General features: G+C 42.0%; 1 protein-coding gene across 1 annotated transcript; it reads right to left on the bottom strand.

Annotated features, from left to right (window-relative positions):
- Positions 1 to 5,604: 5,604 nt before the first annotated feature.
- On the bottom strand, positions 5,605 to 23,871 carry LOC106566742 (cadherin-like protein 26). Its single transcript, XM_014135091.2, has 19 exons — positions 23,679 to 23,871; positions 19,734 to 19,805; positions 19,537 to 19,629; positions 19,168 to 19,329; positions 18,892 to 19,039; positions 18,483 to 18,655; positions 17,684 to 17,812; positions 17,345 to 17,530; positions 16,662 to 16,939; positions 16,392 to 16,537; positions 15,986 to 16,213; positions 15,219 to 15,440; positions 14,717 to 14,847; positions 13,708 to 13,791; positions 10,747 to 10,815; positions 9,769 to 9,876; positions 9,525 to 9,557; positions 9,323 to 9,385; positions 5,605 to 7,290 (listed from the first exon to the last, which is right to left on the bottom strand). The coding sequence occupies exons 1-19, from the start codon at positions 23,706 to 23,708 to the stop codon at positions 7,084 to 7,086; spliced, it is 2,562 nt and encodes an 853-aa protein (XP_013990566.2). The 5' UTR covers positions 23,709 to 23,871; the 3' UTR covers positions 5,605 to 7,083.
- Between the last annotated feature and the right edge of the window lie 311 nt (positions 23,872 to 24,182).

Raw genomic sequence — 24,182 nt, 5'->3', positions numbered from 1 at the left:
TATTTTTTGTGTGTACCCTAAGTGTTAATTACTACAGGGTTCCAGACTAACATTTTCCTCTACTGTCACTGGTGCCTCAAATTTTTACAGTTGGTGGCACTAGTCCATGATATGGTGATTTGGTCGGACACAATTCATGAGTAATCATCGTATAAATGAATTCATAGGGCTTTATTAAGAAGTGTAATAAATAGACTACTGGGGTATTAAAGAAATGTTTAATCTAACACGTCCAAGCAGTAATGCATGCCTCAAGATATTTTGGATGTGTAACCTAATCCAGTGATCGACATGAATTTTGGGTTGACAATTATACTATAGATGCTATATATTTAGACCTATTGGCCTATGCCCTCCCAATGGCCGGTGCACATTTTATGTGTGTGCTACTCAATATCTCAAAGCCAAATCAAATATCTTGGTTATAAAATAGTTGCTATTAAGCTGACTATTGAAAGTTATAGAAATAAAAATCATATATACAGAAAGCTGAGACCTTCCTTGCTTCGACAGGGACAAGGGGACGAAGCTTCCAAAACTGTGTTTTTCCCACAATTGCATTTTGAACTGTTACACATTTACATTTATGTCATTTAGCAGACGCTCTTATCCAGAGCGACTTACAAATTGGTGCATTCACCTTATGATATCCAGTGGAACAACCACTTTACAATAGTACATCTATATCTTTTTTTTGGGGGGGGGGGTTAGAAGGATTACTATATCCTATCCCAGGTATTCCTTAAAGAGGTGGGGTTTCAGGTGTCTCCGGAAGGTGGTGATTGACTCCGCTGTCCTGGCGTCGTGAGGGAGCTTGTTCCACCATTGGGGTGCTAGAGCAGCGAACAGTTTTGACTGGGCTGAGTGGGAACTGTGCTTCCGCAGAGGTAGGGGGGCCAGCAGGCCAGAGGTGGATGAACGCAGTGCCCTTGTTTGGGTGTAGGGCCTGATCAGAGCCTGAAGGTACGGAGGTGCCGTTCCCCTCACAGCTCCGTAGGCAAGCACCATGGTCTTGTAGCGAATGCGAATGGGTGGTTCGCTCAACACAGCAGCATACCCCATCGAAACAGGGTAAGGGGCAGGGCAGACACTTTCATTGCAGGATTCATGAGGATAATGCATGTTATTGTGTGAGCAAATCATGGTTTTAGCAGCCAAAAAATAGGCCGTTTTGAGGGAGGTGACAATGTAGAATGTGCTCTTTCTAAGTTTATATGCACCCTTTCCGCATTTCACAATCCATGATATTGGCTGTCTAACTGATGTCCTAGTCAGATCAGGTCTCTTTGCTGATGCCGTGTTTGACTTTGAGTGTGAGTTTGCGTGCTAAGATCAGCCAATCAGAAAACTGGGCCGTTCCTTCTTGGTAAGGAGACCAGCCATTGCCCACTCATCAGCCAAAGGCTCATTATAGATTATTATCAGTGGCGATTTGAGCATGTAAATCTTGGTGGAGCAAAAAATATATATAATAATTATTCATTCCAGCAAAGCCACAACACGACACTACACAACACAACACTAAACAATAAATTAATTGCACTATAACAGTGACAAACAGTGACCATAAACTGTTAGGGCCTATATAAAGCTGTCCCAACAGCAGTCCCAACACCTTATTTTTTTAAATGTTATTTCACCTTTATTTAACCAGGTAAGCTAGTTGAGAACAAGTTCTCATTTACAACTGCGACCTGGCCAAGATAAAGCAAAGCAGTTTGACACGTACAACAACACAGAGTTACATACATACAGTTGATAATACAGTAGAAGAAGTATATATACAGTGTGTGCAAATGAGGTAGGATAAGGGAGGTAAGGCAATAAATAGGCAATAAATAGGCCATGGTGGCGAAGTAATTACAATATAGCAATTATAACACTGGAATGGTAGATGTGCAGAAGATGAATGTGCGGTATTGATATCTGTTTCCCACCTTATTGTCATTGTTGATAATTATTGTGAGAAATTATTAACGTGATCAGTGTCTTCACATAGATGAGTATCATTAATCATTATTAATAACGTATAACTAAAGGCAAACTGAGCAAATTTGTTATTTCAGAAGAGCGTATCAAACTGGTAGCCCTTTGTATGACTCAGTACCCATGAAGTAGCTCTCAGTTTCAAAAAAGTTGGTGACCCCTGCCCTAGACCCACTCCAATTTGCATTCCACCCAAACAGATCCACAGATGATGCAATCTCTATTGCACTCCACAGTGCCCTTTCCCACCTGGACAAAAGGAACACTTATGTGAGAATGCTATTCATTGAATACAGCTCAGCGTTCAACACCATAGTACCCTCAAAGCTCATCACTAAGCTAAGGATCCTGGGACTAAACACCTCCCTCTGCAACTGGATCCGGGACTTCCTGACGGGCCGCCCCCAGGTGGTGAGGGTAGGTAGCAACACATCTGCCACGCTGATCCTCAACACTGGAGCTCCCCAAGGGTGCGTGCTCAGTGCCCTCCTGTACTCCCTGTTCACCCACGACTGCATGACCAGGCACAACTCCAACACCATCATTAAGTTTGCAGACGACACAACAGTGGTAGGCCTGATCACCGACAACGACGAGACAGCCTATAGGGAGGAGGTGAGTACTAGCAGTGTGGTGCCAGGACAACAACCTATCCCTCAATGTGAGCAAGACAAAGGAGCTGATCGTCACCAACACGACTCTAACTCCATCATTAAGTTTGCTGACTACACAACAGTGGTAGGCCTGATCCCCGGCAACGATGAGACAGCCTATAGGGAGGAGGTCAGAGTACTAGCAGTGTGGTGCCAGGACAACAACCTCTCCCTCAATGTGAGCAAGACAAAGGAGCAGATCGTGGACTACAGGAAAAGGCGGGCCGAACAGGCCCCCATTAACATTGACGGGGCTGTAGTGGAGCAGGTCTAGAGTTTCAAGTTCCTTGGTGTCCATATCACCAGCAAACTATCATGGTCCAAACATTCCAAGACAGTCGTGAAGAGGGCACGACAAAACCTTAAACCACAGGAGACTGAAAATATTTGGCATGGGTCCCCAGATACTCAAAAGGTTCTACAGCTGCACCATTGAGAGCATGCTGACCGGTTGCATCACCGCCTGGTATGGCAACTGCTCGGCATCTGACCGTAAGGCGCTACAGAGGGTTGTGTGAATGGCCCAGTACATCACTGGGGCCAAGCTTCCTGCCATCCAGGACCTATATAATAGGCGGTGTCAGAGGAAAGCCCAGAAAATTGTCAGAGACTCCAGTCACCCAAGTTATAGAGTGTTTTCTCTGCTACCGCAAGGCAAGCGGTACCAGAGCACCAAGTCTAGTACCAAAAGGCTCCTCAACAGCTTCTACCCCCAAGCCATTAGACTGCAGAGCAATTCATAAAAATCGCCACCGGACAATTTACACTGACCCTTCCCCCCCCTCTTGTACACTGCTGCTACTCGCTGTTTGTTTGTTACCTATGCATAGTCACTTCGGCCCCACCTACATGTACAGATTACCTCAACTAGCCTGTACCCCTGCACACTGACTCGGTACCGGTGCCCCCTGTATATAACCTCGTTATTGTTATTCTTATTGTGTTACTTTTTATTTTAGCCTACTTGGTAAATATTTTCTTCTTCTTGAACTGCACTGTTGGTTAAGAGCTTGTAAGTAAGCATTTCACGGTAAAGTCTACACTTGTTGTATTCGGCACATGTGGCAAATAAAGTTTGATTTGATTTGATAAATTGGACACACCTGAGTGTCATAAATGTCTCTAGGACGGTCTAATAGGATAAAATGCCAGGGCTGAATTCTTGTCCCAGTCCATCCCTGGCGGGAAGTCATTTCAGCCCCAATGTCATTTACCTTAGAAGGTGGATACTGTATAAAAAAATATTAGGACTTGCAATAATGTTACTAATAGAAATTGGTTTTCTAGCAAATGAATATGTATTATAAACAAATCAAACTGTTAGCTCATTATCAATCCTCTACTTAGGATATGTTTTGCATAAAGTTGCAGCTCTACTGCAACATAGAGGACAATATTATCTAGTACTTGATGTTGTGTACATACTGTTTTTTATATGTCACAAACTTTACAGAATCAAGTCTTGTACCGCACCTCTACACACTCTAGGTCTCTACACTCCTCTATTCTGTAGTATTACAGAACCAGTTCTACAACTTTGTCTGTAGCATCAACAGGAAGGGAGGGTCAGAGCACATACTATCGGCATGATTCAAACTCAGTTTGCTGAGGGATCATTAGAATGGGTTAGATATGGGTACAAGTTTAGGATCTTAACTTGAGCCAGTTTGCTATAGCAGGAAAATGATCCTGCAGCGACAGGAAATGTGCATTATTATGTGGGTTATAATTAATGGCCATTTTTGTAGGGGTTGATATATTCATCATAAGAGAAAATCAAGTCTGAAATTTCAACATGGAAATTACGAACTTCAGAAGCTTTTTTAAACCTCAAATACACTACACGTTTTAACCTGTTGAGGTGTAGGGGGAAGTCTTTTCACGGCCGGATGAAAAACGTACTCAAATTAAACTGGTTACTACTCTTTCCCAGAAACTAGAATATATATATATATATTATTAGTAGATTTGGATAGACAACACTATGAAGTTTCTAAAACTGTTTGAATGGTGTCTGTGAGTATAACAGAATTCATATGGCAGGCAAAAACCTGAGAAAAACTAAACCAGGAAGTGGAGGATCTGAGAATTGTAGTTCTTCTTTCTAGTCCCTTTCGAAACTACAGTATTTGTGGGGTCACGTTGCACTTCCTAAGGCTTCCATTGGCTGTCAAAAGCCTTCAGAAAGTGGTTTGAGCATTCTCCTGTCTCTGGGCAGAGTATAGGAGCTCAGTTACTGAGTGGACTGCCTGGGGACAAAGAGATTGGATATGCGCGGTCCCGTGAGCACGCTGTTCCTTCTTTTTCTCCTTGAATGAATACGCTATTGTCCGGTTGGAATATTATCGCAATTTTACGTTAAAAATACCATAAAGATTGATTTTAAACAGCGTTTTACTTTTTGTGTCTTGAATTGCGGTCGCGTGTTAGCCTTTGGATAGTGATTCTGATGAAGATCAGCAAAGGTAAGAGAATATTTCTAATACTAATTCTGAGTTTAGGTTGCCCCGAACTTGGCGGGTGTCTGTATAGCTTTCTGTGCTGGCGAGCTATGTACTCAGAATATTGAAAAATGTGCTTTCTCCATAAAGCTATTTTAAAATCTGACACAGCTGTTGCATAAAGGAGTACTGTATCTATAATTCTTAAAATAATTGTTATGTATTTTGTCAACGTTTATGATGAGTATTTTTGTAAATTCACCGGAAGTTTTTGGTGGGAATACATTTTCTGAACATCACGCGCCAATGTAAAATGCTGTTTTTGGATATAAATATGAACTTCTCCTATACACATGAAATTGTTACAGCAGGTGTGTCAGTTTTACGGAGAACTCAAGGGTGTGTTCCAAGAAATCCATGTCATTGAAGTCATTTCATGTCATGTTTAGTGTGACAAACCTTGAAAACCATTTAGGATCATAATAGTGTTTGTTGTGAGGTATGTCTGAGAGATACGGAGACACTTTTCCATGACGTGCACACTTTAATCAAGTTTGAAATATAAACAAAAACATTTTGATATATTGATATATATAGCAGTGGACGTTAGCAGGGAATAAAAGAGAAGCAAGTCAAAAAGAAAAAAAGACCAGTGCGCAAAAGTGAAGAAACCAAGTCTAGTATTATACAGTGAACCTTTACATTATGTTTAGGAAACACAACAGCACAGCTTTGATTGCTCTTAAAGGTTTGGTGAGGGCAGGGCACACACTGGTTCCAGGCTCTCAGGTTAGCCATGGTTAGGCATTGTCACTTTTCTGCAGATAGGTGATGATTCCAAAATAGCTATCAATTGTTCTCCTGAATCTGCTGTGTCCCAATTCTATACTACCAGATACCTTGTGGGATTCTACTCCAGGGAGGTCATGAAATTAGTTGAAAGCAACATGTGTAAATCATTATCCTAAGCAGAGAGAGGTTATGAAGTATCATTCGCACAATAGTAAAGCTCCCACAGAGGTGATGTTGACATTTCCATCCAACTGTTGGCATTGAAGTTATCCCATTCTGGCATAACTAGTAGATCAAGAGATGATAAGCTGCTGCTGAAAATTACTGTGAAGCGTGATGATAAAAAAACACGTTAAACATCAAAACAACAGTGGTGGAAAAGTACCCAATTGTAATACTTGAGCAAAAGTAAAGATACCTTAATAGAAAATTACTCAAGTAAACGTGAAAGTCACCCAGTGAAATGTACGGATAGCCAGGGGTACACTCCAACACTCAGACATTATTTACAAACAAAGCATTTGTGTTTATTGAGTCCGCCAGATTAGAGGCGCTATCGATGACCAGGGATGTTCTCTTGACAATTGTGTGAATTGGAAAATGTTCCTGTCCTGCCAAGCATTCAAAATGTAACGAGTACTTTTGGGTGTCAGGGAAAATGTATGACGTTATTTTCTTTAGTAATGTAGTGGACTAAAAGTAAAAGTTGTCAAAAATATAAATAGTAAAGTACTTTAAAGTATTTGTGCTTAAGTACTTACTTTACACCGCTGCAAAACAATCACCATACAAACACACCCCGACCCTGTCAAAACATGAATCCATAAATCCATAAATCCATCCGAGCATGATGTGGTTTATTCAGTGCAGTGAGGTCATTATTCACTTAGTCTTCAGACATCCAAAATATCAAAAGTGTCTCTCCCAGTTCCTCCTTGTGTGGGTAAAATCCAATCCAGCATGTTTTTTTTCCCTCTGTCGTATATGACGCAAAGCATGATCCAGAATCTCAGTGGACGATGTTTGGTGTAACTGTGTCCTCTTCTCCAGCTGATGGCTCTCACCCTATCAGTGTCATAGCGCAGTTACGTTAGAACCATCTCCAGTCCCAGTCCAGCCAGCTGTGTGTGTTTGTGTTTTTGTTTGTGTGTGTGTGTGTGTGTGTGTGTGTGTGTGTGAGCGTGCATGCATGTGTTCATGTGCGTGCGTGTCTACAGCCTGATGTTTTTCTCCTGCATGTCCTGCTGACAAATGCCCCCCAGGGTGTTGAACTTTGACCCCAGGTCCCCCAGGAAATCCAGGTTGTTATCCAGGTTGTTTAGCGACAGCTCGTCCAGCGACTGGCACTTGCTGCCTGTCCCCTCGTAGCCATACCCGTAGGGTTGGTAGTCCACCTCGTCTCCAATCATATACAGCTTCTGGAGAACCAATGTGTCAATGTTAGAAAAAAGTTATCTTAAATCATATTTGAATTAGATTCTACAAAATCTTATAAAACTCTCAATACTAGTAACTAAACAAGTAGGCTATTTATATGTAATAGATCCAACAGAGGGATACTTCTTACATTACAGAATTTGTATTAATGATAAGACAAATATTACTACCATTCTTGTTTTCAAGACCACATGGTGCATCGTACACATCTTTACCTAAATGTCTGTCTCTGTTTTAACACCACAGGCTACTGGATGTAACCTTTTCTACATGTCACCATGACATTTTCTGCATGTCACATACAGTACCAGTCAAACGTTTGGACACACCTACTCATTTCAGGGTTTTTCTTTATTTTTACTATTTTCTACATTGTAGAATAATAGTGAAGACATCAAAACCATGACATAACACATATGGAATCATGTAGTAACCAGAAAAGTGTTAACCAAGTCTAAATATATTTTATATTTGAGATTCTTCAAAGTAGCCACCCTTTGCCTTGATGACAGCTTTGCACACTCTTGGCATTCTCTCAACCAGTTTCATGAGCACCTGGAATGCATTTCAATTAAGAGGTGTGCCTTGTTTAAAGTTAATATGTGGAATTTCTTTCCTTCCTAATGCAGCTGAGCCAATCAGTTGTGTTGTGACAAGGTAGGGGTCATATACAGTGGGCTCCCGTGTGGCGCAACGGTCTAAGGCACTGCATCTCAGTGCTAGAATCGTAACTCCAGACCCTGGTTCGATTCCAGGCTGTATCACAACCGGCCGTGATTGGGAGTCCCATAGGGTGGAGCACAATTGGGCCAGTGTCGTTTGGGTTAGGGTTTGGCCGGGGTAGGCCGTCACTGTAAATAAGAATTTGTTCTTAACTGACTTGCCTAGTTAAATAAAGGTTAAATTAAAAACAGAAGATCGTCCATTAAAAATTTTTTTTAAAACAAGATTGTCCTATTTGTTAAAAGACCAAGTCCATATTATGGCAAGAACAGCTCAAATAAGCAAAGAGAAGTTACAGTCCATCATTATTTTAAGACATGAAGGTCAGTCAATGCGGAACATTTCAACAACTTTGAAAGTTTCATCAAATGCAGTCGCAAAAACCATCAAGAGCTATGATGAAACTGGCTCTCATGAGAACCACCACAGGAAAGGCAGACCAAGAGTTACCTCTGCTGCAGAGGATAAGTTACCAGCCTCAGAAATCGTCAATTAACTGCACCTCAGATTACAGCCCAAATAAATGCTTCACGGAGTTCAAGTAACAGACACATCTCAACATCAACTGTTCAGAGGAGACTGCGTGAATCAGGCCTTCGTGGTTGAATTGCTGCAAAGAAACCACTACTAAAGGACACCAATGTGAAGAAGAGACCTGCTTGGGCCAAGAAACACAAGAAATCTGTCCTTTGGTCTGATGAGTTTTTGGTTTTGGTTCCAACCGCCGTGTCTTTGTGAGACGCAGAGTAGGTGAACGGATGATGTCCGCATGTGTGGTTCCCACCGTGAAGCATGGAGGAGGAGGTGTGATGGTGTGGTGGTGCTTTGCTGGTGACACTGTGATTTATTAAGAATTCAAGGCACACTTAACCAGCATGGCTGCAACAGCATTATGCAGCAATGCACAATCCCATCTGGTTTGCACTTAGTGAGACTATAATTTGTTTTTCAACAGAACAATGACCCAAAACACACCTCCAGGCTGTGTAAGGGCTATTTGACCAAGAAGGAGATTGATGGAGTACTGCATCAGATGACCTGGCCTCCACAATCACCCAATCTCAACCCAATTGAGATGGTTTGGGATGAGTTGGACTGCAGAGTGAAGGAAAAGCAGCCAACAAGTGCTCAGCATATGTGGGAATTTCTTCAAGACTGACTACCTCATGAAGCTGGTTGAGAGAATGCCAAGAGTGTGCAAAGATGTCATCAAGTCAAAAGGTGGCTACTTTGAAGAATCTCAAATATTAAATATATTTTAATTTGTTTAACACTTTTTTGGTCTCTTACCCGGTCTATGTGCTCTGAGATGTGCTGGTTTGACAGCAAGCGGGAATACCTCGAAGAGTTACTCTGAGGAGAGAGTGGAGAAAACATAAAAAAACAAACATGGATGATTGATGGAGGAACAACAGTGTATGTCGTGTGTATGTATGTGTCAATGGTGTGGTGTCAAGTAGACCAGATCCTGATAGTGCACGGCAACACTTACCCTCATGGTATTGTTCCTGCTTGTAGTCTGGTACTGCAATTAGAAAATACACATTCATATTGTTGATGTTATAAGGATCGACTGTATTAATGCACCCACTTCACTGTATAAAACCTTGATAACCTGTAGTTAATCTGTAATAACCTGTATCTATACACCTGTCAAATCATACAGCACTATGGTAAAAAATTCATAAAAGGCGGGTTATGTTGCCCTCTAGTGGCTGCCTGCAGATGTCACTCACCATGCCCCGCCCACCCTGGCTTCTCAGAGTTCCGTAGGCCTCGCCCATTCTCTGGAATGTTCCCCCTCCTGAGAACCCTCCCTCTCCTGACGAGGACACCTGGGTGACCTGGGGAGAGATGGAGGTAGTTCTGAGACATAGGCACTGCTGCTAAGACTGTACTGGATGGCCGCTGTTTTGCAAGCTCTGACCCAACTTTGCTATTTTGTGATTCTTTTGTCATTCATTTTTACTTTATTTTCATGAAATGTATCCTCTATCATTTCTTACAACCGACAATAATGTTTGAACATCAGATCAGCAGTTAATTACCTAAATTCAGGCTTCATCTTCAACTCGTCTGCCCTGAGCTATTTTTGTAATTCCGACACAACTTTGGGGATACCCAAGAGGAAACGTCGGCATTACAGAGGCAAGAGTGGGGGGATCCTGAAGAGTGTAAGGCGAATGGAAAACCGGCCACCCCTTCCCTCCATTGTACTTGCCAATGTCACTTGATAATAATTTGCTTCTAACGTGATTCTTGAAACTGCAATATTCTCTGCATTTCTGAAACATGGCTCTCGGACACGTCTCCCTCACCACTAGGGGTGATAAAGTCGTTGACCACTGTTATTTTACCTACAAGCAGGCATACAAGGCCCTCCCTCATCCACCATTCGGAAAATCAGGTCATAACTCTGTACTCCTGTTTACAAGCAGAAGCTCAAACAGAAAGTACCTGTGACTCAGTTCATTGAAAAATGGTTACCAGAATCAGAGAATATGCTACAGGACTGCTTTGCTAGCGCTGATTGGACTATGTTTCGATAACATCAACATAACCACTTCCCTCACTGGCTTTATTAGGAAATGCATCAGCAAATTTGTCCCCACAGTGAATTTGTCTTCTCAACCTACTGAGGTGGAAGAGAGGTGGACCTAAGTCTGAAACTTCAATGCTTGAAAATCGTGTTTGTCAGCAAGGATGTAACTCACAATGGTCCTCCCTGTGGTTCTGTACATCTCATTGGTCTCTTGGGTCATCTCATTAGTCTTCTGAATAAACTGTCCAATCAGAGAGCAAGAATTAAGCACAGCATAAACAACAGTGATTTAGACTGTGATCAAAGTGTTGTAGTAAGATGGTAGAAGATATAGTATATAGTAACTAGTCTTGTTATTGGTGGTGACAGAATTAAGAATTTAATAATATTTACATTTTAGTCATTTATCAGACACTCTTATCCAGAGCGACTTACAGTTAGTGAGTTCATACATTTCATACTTTTTTTTCTACATGCTGGTCCCCCGTGGGAATCAAACCCACAACCCTGACATTGCAAGCGCCATGCTCTACTGTACCAACTGAGCCACATAATATGATATACAGGTATGTGGAGTAGAAGTTCTCTAATGGTGGCAAATGAAGTGGTGTAGTACAGATGTAGGATCTTCATTTGATCCCTCTGTTGCAGGAGAACTGCAATGCAGGAAATGTTTCATTTATAGTGTATTTGAGGTTTTAAAATGCTTCAGAAGTTTTTAATTTCCCCTTTGAAATTTCAGACTTGATTTTCCCTTATGAAAATCTATCTTCCCCTACAAAACTGTCCATTAATTATAATCCACATAATAAATCACATTTCCTGTTGCTGCATAATTATTTTCCTGCTGTAGCAAACTGGCTCAAATTAGAATCCTACTTCTGTAGCAGATAGAAAGGTAGGGACAGGTATATAATAGGTATTTCTGTTCAAACAATAGCACTATCTTACAGATAGGAGACTTGGCTCTAACTCATTCTCCATTGGCAAGCATATGATATATATTGCTTGTAAATCCCTCAATCTTAGGAAACCATCATTTAATGTTACATTATATATACAAAAGATATGTGGACACCACTTCAAATTAGTGGATTCGGATATTTCAGTCACACCCGTTGCTGACAGGTGTATAAAATCGAGCACACAGCCATGCAATCTCCACAAACAAACATTGGCAGTAGAATTGCCTTACTGAAGAGCTCAGTGACCTTCAACATGGCACCGTCATAGGATGCTACCTTTCCAACAAGTCAGTTTGTCAAATTTCTGCCCTGCTAGAGCTTCCCCCGGTCAAATGTAAGTGCTGTTATTCTGAAGTGTAGGAGCAACAACGGCTCAGCCGCGAAGTGATAGGCCACACAAGCTCACAGAACAGGACTGCGGAGTGCTGAAGCACGTAGCACGTAAAAGATGTCTCTCCTTGGTTGCAACACTCCCTACCGAGTTCCAAACTGCCACTGGAAGCAATGTCAGCACAATAACTGTTCGTCGGGAGCTTCATGAAGTAGGTTTACATGGCCGAGCAGCCACATCACAAGCCTAAGATCACCATGCACAATGCCAGGCATCGGCTGAAGTGGTGTATTGCTCGCCGCTATTGGAGTCTGGAGCAGTGGAAACGCATTCTCTGAAGTGATGAATCATGTTTCACTTTCTGGCAGTCCGGCAGACGAATTTGGGTTTGGCGGATATCAGGCGAACGCTACCTGCCAATGCATAGTGCCAACTGTAAAGTTTGGTGGAGGAGGAATAATGGTCTGGGGCTGTTTTTGATGGTTCGGGCTAGGCCCCTTAGTTCCAGGGAGGGAAATCTTAACGCTACAGCATACAACAACATTCTAGACGATTCTGTGCTTACAACTTTGTGGCAACAGTTTGGTGAAGGCCATTTCCTGTTTCAGCATGACAATGCCCCTCTGCACAAAGCAAGGTCCATACAGAAATGATTTGTCGAGATCGGTATGGAAGAACTTGACTGGCCTGCACAGAGCCCTAACCTCAACCCCACTGAACACTTTTGGGATGAATTGGAACACCCACTGCGAGCCAGGCTTAGTCGGCCAACATCAGTGCTCGACTGCACTAATGCTCTTGTGGCTGAATGTAAGCAAGTCCACGCAGCAATGTTCTAACATCTAGTGGAACGCCTTCCCAGAAGAGTGAAGGCTGTTATAGCAGCAATGGCGGGACCAAATCCATATTAATGCCCATGATTTTGGAATGAGATGTTCAACGAGCAGGTATCCACGTACTTTGGTCATGTAGTGTATGTCAGTCAGCGCCCTTCTAAATCTTCTGAATCTCACTGATGTGGTCCACCGGGCCTACTTCACCATGCACACTGTGCCCTACACAATCCACTACACTCAATATCTTAGTACATAATAATTCGCTCCATAATATTCCGTACACTCTATAAATCTCTGGTACACACAACTGTGATGTGGCCTATACTTAGCTTTTTAGTAATCACATCTGTACTGTATTCTATATTTAATCTTCACCCTTTACAAAATGCAAGTCTCCTCCAAGACTTGTAAGCAAATGTTTAGGTTTTTAAAAGCACATTTTACAGTGGAATTGCCAACTGTTCTGGGGCCTCTAACACATTCTTTGAGCAGATGAGTCATCTTCCCTGCACAGTCAGCCTTACCATATAAATGTGGTTTGGAGAATGTGGTCAGTGCGGTAGGCCTACTCACTCTGCATGTGACACATGTGGTCATGAGTCACACCCAAATCATGGATGTGATCTCTTTTACTATCTCATTGGTACTACAGAAACTAAATTATGCTAATAGTGACCGAACATGCTTCATTCAGTGATTACCATACATACAGTACGTATTAGAGGGAAGCACACACCCTACACAGAAACCACTAATTACCTGTAACTGTTGTGATATTAATGAGTTTTTCCTCCATCATATGACACCTCACACACTCTCACACAACTCCACTTAACCGTGCAGAACACACCCACAGACACGATATTGAAAAATCTCAGACCCTGTGTTGACCATAGACAGTTTTTTGCATTTTTAAATAAGGGTTGTGACATGGAAATAGATGAGTTACAGAAAGAATGAAAAAGAAGACAAGAAGAAAGTAAGAATAGTGGCCAGTTTACCGGTATGCCTGGGGTGGCCTGCTTCATTCCATCTATCACTTCCCTGTTAGGAGTGGTGGGGGTCAGGATCAACATGGGCTCACCCTAAAAGGTAGGGACAGGAGGAGAGGGAGAGGAGGAGAAGAAAAAAGGAGGATATGGGTATAAGAGCGGAAGAGAGGAGACAGGGGAGGTAAGTAGAGAGGATTGGAAAAGAAGAAGAGTTTATGATTACGGAGGAGAGGAAAGAGATGAGGAGAGGAAAGAGGAAAGAGACAAGGAGAGGAAAGAGATAAGAAGAAAGAGATGAGGAAAGGAAAGGAACGAGATGAGGAGAGGAAAGAGATGAGGAGAGAAAAGAGATGAGGAGAGGAAAGAGAAAAGAAATGGTGATAGGAAAGAGATGAGGAGAGGGAAGAGATGAGGAGAAGAAAGAGATGAGGAGATGAGGAGAGGAAAGAGGAAAGAGATGAGGAGAGAAAAGAGATGAGGAGAGAAAAGAGATGAGGAGAGGAAAGAGAAAAGAAATGAGGATAGGAAAGAGGAAAGAGATGACGAGTGGATATTTCATGCTGAAACCCTCATATTAAACACCAATGGTATTCATTAAGTTGATGGTTTATATTTAGGATGGTGTTTTACAGCTTCGTCATTCTATTTTTTATTTTAAAATAATCTTGTTTAATTATTACATATTTTACATGTGATAAGGCCGCACAGAGTGACAGAGATAGTTACAGACACCTGTGATGTTCTGAAGTACCCAAAAGGGCCACTAGATATCTTGTGATAGATAACATAACATCTGTGAAAGACACCCAAATTCTGGTAGTTTACTGGTAAACCTTGAAAGTTTCCATTAATATACCCTCCCTTTGCAACCCTACAAATGACAGCTCAGTAAGTGATTGTATTGTACACTCCTGTCTTTGTGCTGAACACTCAGACACATAACTTAATGTATACATTCGGCACAAATACTGTAGATATACATGCACGCATGTACGTGAACATATACACCCACACACACCTTGCATGCACTGCCCCCTGCCTCCTCGTTGTATTTGATGAGAGTCTGGTTGCCCTCTTCTTGCAGGTTGAGGGGGAGGTGTGTGAACGTCTTACCGCCACACTCACACAGCAGGAGGAAAAGCAGTAGCACTGGGAGAGGGACACACAACCACAGAGTCACCACTAACAGTCATATCTCATAGCATTTTACCATACAAAAAACGAATGGATGTTTAGTCATGTTTTTATAATTTTTCATAGCATGCTGTATCACTGCTATCTATCAACATGTTTTAATTACAATAATGCATCAAAGGTTTGCTCTCAATTTGATAGATGTGATTTAGTTTAGACTGAATTGGTGTCTCTCTCTTCATTTTTTCCACTCTGAATTTCAGGCCACAAGCACTAAGTTCTAAGAGTGTCTTAGTAACTGACTTACTGATTATCCACCTACTCTCTAACTATCCCTTATCCCTATATACTATACAGTACTCCATTCCTATTCCCTTCTAACTCACATAAGAGGAGCAGCAGTCCAGCCATCAGCAGTCCTATAGCGGCAGAGCCCAGGCTGGAGCTCCGGGGGAGAGAGGCCCTACACTTGTCTCCTTTCCCACAGTCACACACTATCACCTGGACAATATCATGTGCCTCCTGGCCTTGCTGGTCGAGGATCACCAGAGGCACCGTGTAGTTACCGTACGGCAGGGTCTTCAGACTGACCAGACCCGCCTCCATACCTGACCACCGGGGGAGAGCGAGGGAGAGTGGTGATGGAGAGGAAAAGAAGGTAGGAGGTTAATTCATCAATAAGTCCCGAGGGGGTGTGGTATATGGCCAAAATACCACGGTTAAGGGCTGTTCTTACGCATGACTCAACCCAGAGTGCCTGGATAGCTGTGGTATATTGGCCATATACCACAAACCCCAGAGGTGTCTTATTGCTATTATAAACGGGTTACCAATGTCATTAGAGGAGTAAAAATAAATGTTTTGTCATACCCATGGTATACGGTCTGATATACCACGGCTGTCAGGCAATCAGCATTCAAGGCTCGAACCACCCAGTTTATAATGATATTTAATTCTGTGCTGCTACAAAGGAAGGACCTGGCGTCTGAGTAGCGGTATTTTCTAGGTTAGCAGGTTGTATGGAGATAGTAGATGGATAAAAGCAGTGCTTTGGTGTGTGGGCATGTGTGTGTGTGTGTGTGTGTGTGTGTGTGTGTGTGTGTGTGTGTGTATGTATGTGCATGTGTTTATGGGTGTGTGTGATTCTGCTGACCATTGGCAGGGTCCAGTTTCCAGTGGCTCTTCAGTGTTTTGTCTCCATTGTCCACTCCCAGGGAGAAGGAACAGGGGCATCCAAAGGGAGGTTTGTCTTTGTCTTCTACTGGCACAATCACTTTGTTACCACACAAGACCAGCTCCTTCTCCACCAAAGAGGGTATGTTATCATTGATATCCCCCAGGTGAACCAGAATGGTGCATGTAGCTGTGGCAGGAGGTTTGCCTGAGAGAGGAAGAGATTCTTTAAATACTTTATTATGCTCAATACCATATGCTGTACATATGCATACGTACGTACACACACAGCTACATGCATGTTCACACGCACGCAGGTGCACACGCAGGCTCACACACAAACACTCACACACAGACACAGACAAACGCACACCTCACGCACTAACCGTCATCTATGGCATGGATTAGGATAGTGTATATGTTGTCTTTGTTGACGTGAGGTGACTCCCGGTCCATTTTCTTCACTGTAGTAACCGCTCCTGTCTTGTTATCTATGCTGACCCAGCCTGCTGGGTCCTCAACTAACTCATACCTGGTCAGGACATGGACGGGACAGATAGATGCTTACTTTGAATGCATACTGCTCATACAAAATAAGTTGTGGTAATCAATATCAAAACCCAGGTGAATCTGAGTCATCACATATTGCCACCTACCTGATTTTTCCCACATCTGAGTCAACGTCGGTGACCTTGGGCGTGTACAGCAACATCCCTGTCACCTCCTCCTCCTTCACGTACACGTTTACCACCTTTTTGTCAAACTCCGGGGGGTCGTTCACGTCAATCACCTTCACCGCCACGTTCACCGTCTGAGGGAGCGCGGTCAGGGTTTTAGGGGAGTTGGGCCCTCCTGAGCCACACACAAACAAAGGCTCCTCGTTCTCCACAGCGATCTCCACGTTGGTCACCGTCGTCTTCTCAAAATCCTTCCCCTGGGAAATGTAGTCCCGTACTTATGTTAGAGCAATGCAAGTCAATACAATACAAAAATGGAAAAAACTATTTGGAATTGTACTATCTTAATTTGACCAGTTTCTCACAGTAGGAAAGTAATCCTGCAGCAACAAGACATGTGAGTTAATATGTGGAGTGTAATTAATGGTCATTTTTGTAGGGGTTTATACATTTTTCATCAGGGCAAATCAAGTCTGACATTTTAAAGTGGAAATTACAAACTTTACAAGACTTTTTAAATGTTGAATACGCTACAAGTTTGCATTTACTGCTGTGCAGGAAAATGATCTGCAACAACAGAGTGATCAAATTAAAATGGCAAATCTGTAAGTGACATTGATGCTCAGAACCTTGTATAAGGTCATAAGGTCAAACAGACTCACCTTGATGACAGTCAGTATACCCTCGTTGGTCTTGGGGTCGGTCTCAATCTTATAGTTCCCTTCCTCGTTCCCCTTAACAATGGAGTAAACAGCCCGCCATGCGGGGGTGTTGGGGGTGTCTGCATCAGTCACAGCCACTCGGAGTATCTCCCTATTGGACTCCATCTCCATAACCTGAGTATTGTACTGCACAGAAAGAAGGTAAAGTAAATATTTGTGTTTCACAAATCAATAAAGACATGTTCACTCAATCAATCAGTTGATCAATTGATTAATCAACCAATCAACCAACAAATCATTGAATCAGTCAATCAACCAGTCAACCAACTTGGAACTTACCGTCTTGTTTTTGAACACTGGCTGGTGAGTGTTAGAGTCCATTATGTGGAGGTTGACCACTGCAGTTGAGGACAGGGCTGGTTTCCCGTGATCCTTAGCTTCAACAACCACTTTATACATCTTTACTTTCTACATGAAGAACAAAATAAATGAAATATTGATCCCACCATTTTAAAATACAGATGTACACTGAGTGTACAGAACATTAAGAACACCTTTGTAATATTGAGTTACACCCCCCTTTTGCCCTCAGAACAGCCTCAATTCATCGAGGCATGGACTCTACAAGGTGTTGAACGCATTCCAGAGGGATGCAGGCCCATGTTGAGTCCAATGCTTCCCACAGTTGTGTCAAGTAGGCTGGATGTCCTTTGGGTGGTGGACCATTCTTGATACACATAGGAAACTGTTGAGCATAAAAACCCAACAACGTTGCAGTTCTTGACACAAACCGGTGCGCCTGACAGCTACTACCTTACCCTATTCAAAAAGACGCTTAAATCTTTTGTCTTGCCCATTCACTCTCTGAATGGCATATACACAATTCATGTCTCATTTGTCTCAAGGCTAAAACATCCTTCTTTAACCTGTCTCCTCCGCTTCCTCTACACTGATTGAAGGGGATTTAACAAGTGACATCAATAAGGGATCATAGCTTTCACCTGGATTCCCCTGGTCAGACTATGTCATGTTCATAATGTTTTGTGTATGTGTTTGTGCGTGGGTACGTCAAGTGTGTGTGTGTCTGTGTATGTAATGGCTTGTCTGTGTGTGCGTGTGTGTTGTAGTGGAACCTCACGTCATAGTCGAAGCAGCCGGTGAAGGTGAGCTGGCTCATCTTGGTGCCCTCCACCTGCTTCAGGTTGATCTGGGGCTCAGCTGGCTCCTGAGACAACACCCTTAAACTGATGGTGGAGTTCTCTGTGTTCGCCTCATCCCTGTCCCTGGCTGTCAGAGGCACTGGCAGATAGCCTAAGACGGGGAGAGGAGGGCAGGAGGAGAAGATCAGGAAGGATGAGGAGGAATATTGGGGAAGAGGAGGAGGAGAAAAGGAGAAATTAGTTCCCCTTTACATGTTCTCTCTGCTCAAAAAGAGCACCCACTTGTCACTTGATTTCTCGGCCAAACGCAATGACTGATTGGTTCTTGTGCGAACAGTCTGGTTAAGTATACTTTGTGCAAGGCCTACAGCCTTTGTGTGTACTGACCCTCTGGTAAACTTTCTTTCACACTGGCTTTCGTGACAAGGTTCTCAAAGTAAGGCGCATTGTCATTGATGTCCTTAATCGCCACGTCAAACCCCAGAGTCCTGTCCACGGGATTACCAGTCTCCTTGTCCATGATGTCAAAATTAATCTGTAGGAAATAATATTATGATTGTCAATTTATGTTTAGATATTCTGTTTAAGATAGTTTTAGATAATCTGTCTGTTCGTCCGTCAGTCTGTCTGTCCGTCCTTCTGTCTGTGTGTGTTGATGCTCACATGAAAGATGGGGTATGTCTCCCTGTCGATGGACTTGTGTACATAAACCACTCCGTCCGTGTCGCCGATGGAGAACACGCCAATCGGTTCCTCGGTCACTCCGGTTCCACTTATACGGAACTGGTAGTTGTTTTTGAGCATTGGCGTTCTATCGTTGAATATCTGGAAAGACAGCCTTGTTGATGAGCAGTTTGCAGTGCTATGAATACTGGGTCCCTGGTTTAGGAGAAGCCCAAAACGGGTCCAGGGTTTACAGTATGACTTATTACAGAGTTATGTTGGAAGCAACTGTTCTTCTGATGAATGACCATAGACTATTTATGGGCCCAGTGCTTTTGTACCTTGTTTGGTGGTGTATGATGTTTTTACCTGTGTGCCTATCTTGGGAAAAGGTCCAGGGTCCTCCTCCACTAGCTCAATGGTGGACAGGACCCACCTTCTTTTGGAACGCACCAGCAGCTCCTTTAGGAAAGGGGATGAGGGTCATTGTACTTCTTTCTTTAAACTCAAATATGTATTTCAAATTTTTCTCTTTCTTTTTTTTTCTGGAAATGCCCATGACATACCCTCTTTTCCCGCTTGTTCATTGTATAGTTGCCAGTATCATGTGCCAGTGCTAATGCAACCATGATTGAGACCTGATGACATAAACAGTGCAAACATGCAATTAGAGAGAATATGTGTGCATAGTACAAAAATACATAAATACATGAAGGTGTGATTCATCCAGTCATATTCCCACCCTGGGTTTGATCTAATAGCCCGCAGGTGAGTCATTGTAGGTAACAGACCTCTGGGAGGCATGAGCATAGTCTGTCTGTCTGTCTGTCTGTCTGTCTGTCTGTCTGTCTGTCTGTCTGTCTGTCTGTCTCTCTCTCTCTCTCTCTCTCTCTCTCTCTCTCTCTCTCTCTCTCTCTCTCTCTCTCTCTCTCTCTCTCTCTCTCTCTCTCCACCCCATGAACACTGTTCATAGACATAATAAAAACCACAAATTATACCTAATGAAACATCAAATGAGGTAGCCTAGTGCTTAATAGCGTTTGGCTAGTAAGCAAAAGGTTGTGTGTTTGAATCCCTGAGCTGACTAAGTGAAAGGTCTGTTTATGTGTCCTTAAGCAAGGCACTTATCCCTAATTGCTCTAAATAAGAGTGTCTGCTAAATTACTCAAATGTACATTTAATTAGAAGGAACACTAAGAGATGGACACTTTTAGATGGTCAAATTGAAAAGTTGCACCACAAATTAAAATTAACAAATTAAAAAGCTGAAGAATATGTTTATTCAGGGTCAGGCATTAAAACGCAATGGGGTGTGTATTATGATGATTTAAGCAAAGCTATTACGGGTGAAGGCAAGGTGAAGGTTTATAACAATTGATTTGGGATTATATTTACTGCAACCAATTGACATGTATAATACATAATAAGCAGTTTGAGAATGTGGGGCTACACCCCAATGAAGGCTGTCCGCTACACATCGACAGTTTTGGCTCAGTACAATAAAGAATCCAAGTTCAGAGTGAAAACGCAATTCGATAGATCCGTGATCGATTAAATTCTGGAGAATGTTACAAAGTATGACGTGAGATGAGGGCACTTGCATTCTCACCACCATGGCCTCTGATAAAGACTTTAGGTTTAATAATAATAATAATAATAATAATAATAATAATAATAATAATAATAGGCATCCTTGCACACTCACACTTAAAATCTCTTAAAGATCCTCCCCTTTTTTTCAATTTTCACCTAAAATGACATACCCAAATCTCACTGCCTGTAGCTCAGGCCCTGAAGCAAGGATATGCATATTCTTGGTACCAATTGAAAGGAAACGTCTTCGCTGTGGCTCAGTTGGTAGCTCATGGTGTTTGCAACACCAGCATGATGTGTGCAACGCCAGGGTTGTGGGTTCGATTCCCACGGGGGGCCAGTACAAAAATATATATATATATATATATATATATATATATATATTTTAAATGCATGAAATGAAATGTATGTATTCACAACTGTAAGTCGCTCTGGATAAGAACGTCTGCTAAATGACTAAAATGTCAAATGAAACTCTTTGAAGTTCGTGGAAATGTGAAAGGAATGTAGGAGAAAAAAAAAAAGGTTTTTTTGTATTTTTTTGGACCATCATCTTTGAAATTGAAACGAAAGGCCATAATGTATTATTCCAGCCCAGGTGCAATTTAGATTTTGGCCACTAGATGGCAGCAGTGTATGTGCAAAGTTTCAGACTGATCCAATGAACCATTGCATTTCTGTTCAAAATGTTGTATCAAAACTGCCCAAATGTGCCTAATTTGTTCATTAATAACTTTTCATGTTCAAAACTGTGCACTCTCCTCAAACAATAGCATGGTATTCTTTCACTGTAATAGCTACTGTAAATTGGACAGTGCAGTTAGATTAACAAGAATTTAAGCTTTCTGCCCATATCAGATATGTCTATGTCCTGGGAAAAGTTCTTGTTACTTACAACCTCATGCTAATCGCATTAGCCTACATCAGCTCAACCGTCCCGTGGACGGGACACCGATCCCGAAGAAGTTTTAAAGACACTGTCAATCAGATGGCAATGAAATCTCCCATTTGTCCAAAGTGTAATGGGTATCTGCCTATATGTAGCCTAACTGAACATCAGGGGCACCAGGTAGCCTAGTGGTTAGAGCGTTGGGCCAGAAACCAAATGGTTGCTAGATTGAATCCCTGAGCTGACAAGGTAAAAATGTGTCATTCTGCCCCTGAACAAGGCAGTTAACCCACTCTTCCTAGGCTGTCATTATAAATAATAATTTGTTCTTAACTGACTTGCCTCGTTAAATAAAATTAAAATCTGTTTTGCTCTAGGATGCCCACAAGCCTCACAAGACTCGTCTGAAGTCGGTACAGCCTCTTCCGCCAACTTCTGTCTGTAGCATCCAAACGGTTTCGGCTACACACTAGTATGACCCCTCTGTGGAAAGCTGAGACTCTCACAAGACCTGTCTGAAGGTCCCCGGTCCCAGATTTAAAAAATGAATGGAACTATATATCGAGATAATTTCGTGCCTAAAATAGGAGGATAAATACATGTAAAAAAATAAACATTTCTGATCTTTTTTTTATATCTCTCAGATATAGGACAGACACTTCAGAACAAACTTCCTTTAGATACTTTTTTGGGGACTATCTGTTGTTCTGTGTAGTGAATCTGTTATTCAATGTGATTATATTGGCTAATAGCAGTAATGCCAAATTCAATGTGTCATCCAATAATTGTTTATATATTTGTTTGATACCTTAAGGGATCTTAAAATTCAAACTCAAATAGCTAAATAATCCTCGGTATGACCATCTTAAAACAATTCCATATGTTAGTTTAGAACAGAACCAACATTTTTTGAGGAACATTACCAGAACCGAGAACAAAAGTGATCTATACAGTTCTGGAACAGAACTGTTATTTTAAAAGCATGGGAACAGGTTATAATGTTGTTTTACAGTCTGGACATTTTTTTCCAATCCCACAAAAAAACACAACAAAGCGCCTATGCAAAACCCTCACTGTCACTCAGAAATATATTCCAGTGTCTGCCTGCTGAAAATCTTTTCCAGTGTGTGTGTGTGTGTGTGAAGCCCACCTGCCCGTCCCTCCGCAGCATGCATAGGGTACTGTAGCTACTGACGTTACAGGCGTGATTCAGAAATTAGGGAGAGAGATTTTAATTAGAGAACAATGGATACACTTTTTCAATGCTAGTTAACGATATTATAGTTATCACGTTTCACATTGTATTTATCAACTACAAAAAGGTAAGAAGTGTTTTTATTTTAATTCCAGTGTCGCTCCACACATACAATCTTGTTAGCTAGCTAGCTTGTTAGCTAGCTCTGGTCTAGCTCTGGAAAACTCTAGGTGACATTATGTGTAATGTAATGGATCTGAGATTCATGATCAAGGGCTAGCTCTGGTCCAACATTAGTTAAGCCAACTCACTGAAATTCAAAGACATTCAAAGTTCCTTCATAGAAGCCGATCCTCCTTAGGTATAATTCTGTGGGTCTAATTCAGATAATGCAGTCATAACAAGATGCCCAGTGCTTCATGCCCAGAGCTCTCTTCACCCGCAAAATTTCAGTCGCATGTCGCACCCTACACTACACTTCTCTGTCCAATGCATGTACATAGCTTGCCCACTCCACAGCAAGCTACTCTATCCATTGGCGAAGCGATTTAATGTCAAGCTAAATGTAAAAAAAAAAAAAACTTTTTCAGAGATTTAAAAAGGAACAGAGAGGAACAATATTAACCATGACTTTTTTTGGGTCGAAACATTTCAGAATTTTATTTTGTTGGTCGGAACAGTGGAACTGAACACAAAAAATTATGGTTCTGTTCAGAACGAAACGATTGGAAAATAATTTTGGTTCCAACCCCTGGTTTAGACAAATGTGCCTATTTTGTCAATGCTAATCTACTTTAGCACAATGAATTCTGTAGAAGCTGGTTTTGTACTCACTATCAGCTGAAGCAAGGACAACTTCCCCATTTTGGACCGTTCCGCTTGATATCCTCTGGGTGAGTGGCAACAACTCACCTGTGGTTGAGGAGATTGAAACACTTGGTACAGGCAGTATGTGAGGGACGGCCCACTATCCTTCCAGGCAGAACAGGCAGGCGTGTTTGATCCTGTGAGCGTGTGTGTGTGTGTGTACATTATCAGGATCCTAATGTGCTAACAAATCACCAGAATGTCCTAACAAGGTAGGAAAACAAGAAGATTTTAGATAATTCTGAACTTCTATCATGTTCTGAATTTGTTAAAATGCTATTTTAGGCTTAAGGGTTACACTCTTAGAAAAAAAGGTGCTATCTAGAACCTAAAACAGTTATTCGGCTGTCCCCATAGGAGAACCCTTTTGAACAACCCCTTTTGGTTCCATGTAAAACACTTTCCACAGAGGGTTCTTCCCACTGTTCTCTCTAAGCTGTTCGCTGCACAGGACTGAGCGGTCCCTGGGAC

The sequence above is a fragment of the Salmo salar genome, chromosome ssa13, assembly GCF_905237065.1.
Source record: "Salmo salar chromosome ssa13, Ssal_v3.1, whole genome shotgun sequence".
NCBI lineage: Eukaryota > Metazoa > Chordata > Actinopteri > Salmoniformes > Salmonidae > Salmo > Salmo salar.
This window is presented reverse-complemented; position numbering and strand designations above follow the sequence as displayed.